General features: G+C 33.4%; 1 protein-coding gene across 3 annotated transcripts in view; it reads right to left on the reverse strand.

Annotated features, from left to right (window-relative positions):
* The window catches only part of LOC117173559 (putative ankyrin repeat protein RF_0381), a 17,791-nt gene that overhangs the window by 8,117 nt on the left and 3,888 nt on the right, over nt 1-5,786 (reverse strand). Inside the window, exon 3 of one of the 3 annotated variants that reach the window (XM_033362206.1) lies at nt 1,346-3,205. In XM_033362206.1, coding sequence (XP_033218097.1) covers nt 1,389-3,086 — 1,698 coding nt within the window. In that variant the 5' untranslated portion in view covers nt 3,087-3,205 and the 3' untranslated portion in view covers nt 1,346-1,388. Of the gene's footprint in view, nt 1-1,191; nt 3,206-5,786 lie in introns of those variants that run through there. The other 2 variants (XM_033362202.1, XM_033362200.1) reach the window with 2 other exon arrangements.

The raw sequence follows: 5,786 nt of genomic DNA on the forward strand, positions 1-5,786 counted from the left end.
TGCGTCTAAATTTTTAACCACCTGTAGTACAATGAAATGAATTTTATTGTGTTACAACGGGAACACTTAAGTTAAGTTGTATTGCGTTAAGCAAAATTTCGTGAGGTTCTGTTAAGTTAGATTCATTTGTAGGTTAAGATCGAGTTAACCTATTAAATACAGCACACATTTAAGACTGAGAACCGTACGCTTACATAGCTACGCGTGTGGTTGAATTTGATTCGGTTAGGTTAGGTCAGGTTTTGTTAGGTTAGGATAGGATAGGTTAAACCTCTATGTAGGTTAAGCCGAAGCTGAATGAAACGGTACCGCATACACAACGGGACAACACAATGAGTTTAACTGTGTTACGTGAAGTTAAGTTAGGTTAGGTTTTTTTAGGTTAGGATAGGTTTGACCTCTTTGCAGGTTAAGCCCAAGCTGATTCATACGGTACTGCAAACACAACGGGACAAGACAATCAGTTTAATTGTGTTTCGTGAGGTTAGGATAGGCTAAGTTAGATTTATTTCTAGGTTAGGCTCGAGTTGACCTATTCGATGCAACACACATTTGCTACTGTGAAAATACGCTTCCAGAGCTTTACGTGTAGTTCAATAAATTTTTGTTAATTCAGGTTAGGTGAGGTCAGGTTCTGTTGGATAAAGTTATGTTAAATAAGTTGATATCAGGCAAGGGTTGATCCTTCACAGTTGTCGACATGTTTTTGAAGTGAAAATTTGCATCACTGACATTATTTTGAAATTTATTTGCCTCAGTGCATGATTTTTGATCATTTTTGAGGTTATGGCTAAACCATTGACGTGATGGATGATTGTTGATACCGAATTTGAATTTAGCGCCCCAAAATTCATAGGAATACGTGTGTCTTGTTACCTGATCCGCACACTTTTTTTGTGTGGCTGTGTATTTATTCACATTTACCGAAAAAAATTTCCGCGTTATTTAAACTTTTATTTTTCAATATGGGTGAAATATTAATCTTAAGGCTGACTTGATCCACTGTTATACTCGTCGCATGGCTTTAAGTGTGAAATATTAATCATTGGGAGAAGTCATTTCAATAAAAACCTTTATCTGCTGGAACATTCTTGCAACAAAGATCGTCAAAAAATAATATTATACAGGTCTCTATATACTATAGATAAAAGTGATTCCTTCGAAAATTTTGTAAAATTAAGATTTTTTAATTTTCATCAGGACTATGCATTAATCGTAACTATAAAATACCATTCAAGTTGAAAGAGAGACTTAGATTTTCACCTTAGGCTCGCTTGTTTTTGATATACTTTAAATTGCTTCTAGTGCTTTTTTTTAACGAAAGACTTGGTGAAAACCTACATACAAAAATTTACTTCCTTCCCAATCACTCCAACAAACCCAGGAAGTCAGTCTTGCGGAATCTTCATCTTTTTGAACTGGCTATTGATGATGACACCTTCAGTATCTGCCGTCTTCCAATTTTCGGACAAACTGGACAAAGTCCGCATATCCATAACACTCAAATAACTAAACAACTTCCGAGTAGCAAGAACCGGAACTTCGAATCCATTCGTGAAATGAATATCAATGGCCTTGGCATTATTCTCCACAAATTGCGGAAGTTTATATTGGAACAACAAATTGAAAACCGCCGCTCCCGCCTCGAACAAATCATTCTGCTCCTTTCCAATCCTGTAGCGTCTCTCCAGCATATTTGCATAAAGTGGGAATTCCTTTCTATACTCCCCACCCTCAAAAGCGTCAATCACATTCCTGAACTTGGCATAGATCGTCAGTTTCTTAACATCCTTCGTCAACACATCATGAAATGTAATATTGTAAACATCGTCAATAATTCTAGTCTTCATTCGCTCAATTTCCTTGTTACACTTTTCAAAGAAGATCCCCGGATTCTTAAGCTTAAGCAGCAGCTGGTTCTTCTCGCTCACGAATTGCCCGGTGGAGATCATCGTCGCCATGATCTTCACCAGAAGTTTCGCGATCGCAACGGTCTTCCCAGCATTGATATAAACCTGTAAGAGGGCAGTCTTGCCGATTTTGTCGGTCGAATTGACATCCACACCGTAATCCATCAGCACTTCCGCGATTTCCCCGCCATTATCGGAGAAGAAGCAAAGCGCGTTCTGGCCCTGGGCGTCTTTGTTATTGACGCCTGCGCCATACTCTAGCAACATTTTCACCATATCCACACAATTCTTCTGCACTGCCAGATGAAGAGGAGTTGCCTCTCTTGCAGTCTTGGCGTCGACCCTTGCGCCCTTATTTAAAAGAATCTCGGCAATCTCCGGGTTTCTAGAAAATGTCGCTCGATGCAGAGGCGTGCCGCCTTCATCGCTCGTTTTATTCACGTCCGCCCCCTGGCTTATAAGATACCTAACCATCTCTACGTTCCCTCTTTCGGCCGCTAAATGCAAGGGAGTCGTAAAGTCACGTTTTTCCGCATCGATTATAGCATTTTGCTCCACGAGGCTCTTCGCGACTTCAACATTTCCTCTGTGGGCCGCAATATGAAGTGCTGTTTGGTTATTTTTCGTTGGGGTGTTTACCGGAATTCCGAGGACCAGGAACAACTGGGTCAGTTCCGGGTCTTGGTTCTTAGCTGCGTAGTGAAGAGGCGTAAAATCATATATGGTCTTCACATCAGTGGGAATATTCCTGTTAAGTAGGATTTTTACTATCCGCTTTAGGTTCTTTTTAACCGCGAAATGCAGAGGCATTAAACCGGTTACAGTACAAGCTGAGATGTCCGCGCCATTATTGATGAGGAATTCGGCAGTTTCGGATTTTTCGTACCAGATGGCGGCATGAAGAGGTGTGTTGCCTCTGTGCGAGGGGATATTTATGTTAGCACCGTGATCCAAAAGGAGTTTGACGATGGATGTGTGACCTTGTTCGGTAGCTAGGTAAAGGGCAGTTCTACCTAATTCGTTTCGAAGATTTACACATTGCGGATGTTCATTTAAAAGGGACTGGATAGTTTGTTCCTCGTTGTACTGCACTGCGAGGTGAAGTGTAATTTCTGTATTTTCATCTAATATTTCTTCGCCGGTTTGGTTTATACTGTCTTGGTCTGAATCCGACATTCTATGTAGAGATGTGTCACTTCAGAGGATTGGTAAAATGAGTTGAGTCTGTCTTTTGCGTTATGGTGACATAGGCTTTAGATTCTTAGATAGAACATGATGTATGATTCTTTTTATTCCTAGAACAAATTATAGTATTTGAGTAGATATAAGACGAGATACCTGCCTGACTAAAAAACACTCAGTAAACATTGTTTAAACACGTAAATAAAAATATATAAACTGTTAAATATAATTTCGAAATACTGATCATTTCTAGCAACTTCACTTCTAGGCTTAATTTTTTATTTTAATAATTAATTTTCCGAACAATTAGTCAAATCAAAGTTGAGGCGATAACTAGTTGATATTATTTTTTATTATTGTTATATTTGAGACAAAAAACAAAGTCGATGGGAAATCTAATGTATTTGGAAATTATCATTTTAATCCAGAAATTGTGCTACGAGAAGAAGTAATTGAACTTTCAATTCAAACGTTTTGAATGATTCAAATTGCACAAACATTTATTTATTATACCATGATGGATTTTTAAACAACTTTAGGGGAGGCGACAAATTTTCCATTAACTCTTGAAGGGCACACTTCCGTAAAATTACAAGAAAATCAATTAATGATGTTTAATCTATCTAGTTCAAGGAGAAAAAGGTTTCATAACATTTTTTGAAATTTAAAGTAGTTAAAAAAAATCCTTTTTGGGAAAAAATTTAAAAAATGACTTCTTTCACTCTAAAATTCATAACTTTTTAAGTTTTTGATATTTTTACTTAAAATATTACTTGAATACTTCCGAGATACGGCGCTTAAAAAATAAAATTAGTCTTATTGTTATTAAATGAATTTATTGATCTTTAACTGCGTATAAAAATGATAAAAATCAAAATTATGTGAAACTGACATAGAAAAATAGGTTTTCATGGCATTTGTTAATCTGATACCATATCTTCCATTTTCTTCAATTTGGTACGTTTTGTTAAAGCGCAAATAAGTCGCTGGGTGTTTTAGACCTAGTATGCCCTTTAAGCTTTAACAGTTTGATGAAAACATAAATCAGAGTACCTTTTCAATTCTAAACTAAAAAAATTAAGGAAAGTATTCTGAATTATAAAATTTCAAAAATAATTACACGCGTTCAAAATTAAACAATTTCAATTTGATAGCAATCGAAATAGAAGATAGACCATTTTTAAGGATACCTCAAATTATAAGTACGAAAAGATAGCTTTTCGAATAGAATTTAATTTTGATACATTCAGAAAACGCAATTCTATAATTAAATTATGAGACTCATTTAATTGGCAAAAAGATTCTCAACAATTTTAGTGGTTTAATTCATAAAAATTTGAGATCGTAAATAATATTTTTACAGCTCAAATAAAAAGGCGCAATTTTTTTTGTATTGGTAAAATATTATAAAATAATTTTTGTGTTTTAAATTCTTTTGCGTGGAGTTTTTTTTTTTTAAATCTATCTTTTTAAAATTGCGTTTCTAAAAAGGATAATTAGTTGAAACGATTGCATTTTAAAGCCTGAAAGAGGAAATATTCTTTAAGATTTTCGAAACAAAATAAGAGCAATCTATAATTTTTAACAATCAGAATTATATTTTTTTGACGAAGCTGAAAAATTATAGATTTTTGTATTGAAATGTTAACAAATTTGTAAATATACCCAATCCGAATTTTAATCAATAATCTCAACTACAAGAGTTTACAATCTAAATATTACAAAATGTTCACATTCAGGGATTTTTTAATTCTTTCTTTAATCTGAAGCATAAAAATGTAAATAATTAAAATGATTAATATTGAACAATCATTTATTATTTGAAGTTTTTAAGAGGTTAAATTAAAACTTAAATATAATTATTATTGAAAATATACATGTTTTATGTCAGTGCTTTCTGCTGGAAATGGACATCTTAAAAAAAATGTAATATAAAATCATAAAGTTTCGAGAACTTACAATTTCTAAAAATTTTAGGTTCTTTTAATTTTTGCGCCTAAAATTATCATTTAAATAACAAACCAATCGGAAATGGCTATTTGTAATTATAAATTATTAATTTTAAAGATGAAAACCAAAAAATTCATATTTTTAAACATAAATCGTTACATTTTGAAGGTTAATCATTTTTAAACAATTGGGGGCTATTGGTACTTTTAAACAAAATAATTATAATTTGAACAAGGTTTAGAATCTTTTAACAATTCATCGGAACTTGCTATTTTCAAGTTAAAACAATTAGAATTCAAAAAAGATTCATAACTTTTCAACAATTTTAGTTTATGTTGGTGTTTTACACCAGAAATCAGTATTTTTATAAATAAAATTGGATTTTAAGGAAAGATTAAATTTTGTTCAGGCGGGTTTAATGCAAAAAATGTGTCACAGGAGTTGAAAACGGCCGTGCGGCGGCGCTAGTAGTAACTTTGTTCTAAAAAACTATGCAGTACCATAGGAAAAATGCATAAAAATTATAAAATAAATATGGAAAACCGTTTAAAATTATAATAATTGACATAAATCAAACAAACAAAAAAATTGCAAGAATATTCAGAACTTTTAAAAAATAATTTAAAAATAAATAACGAATACATGGGGCATTATTCTTCAACTGCCCCAACTCAAAAAGTCATGTTTTTCGATTGTCTCTAAATTCTGGGAATATGTTCGCCTACCCAACAGTAGTTAATCCAC

This window comes from Belonocnema kinseyi, chromosome 1, assembly GCF_010883055.1.
Source record: "Belonocnema kinseyi isolate 2016_QV_RU_SX_M_011 chromosome 1, B_treatae_v1, whole genome shotgun sequence".
Classification (NCBI taxonomy): domain Eukaryota; kingdom Metazoa; phylum Arthropoda; class Insecta; order Hymenoptera; family Cynipidae; genus Belonocnema; species Belonocnema kinseyi.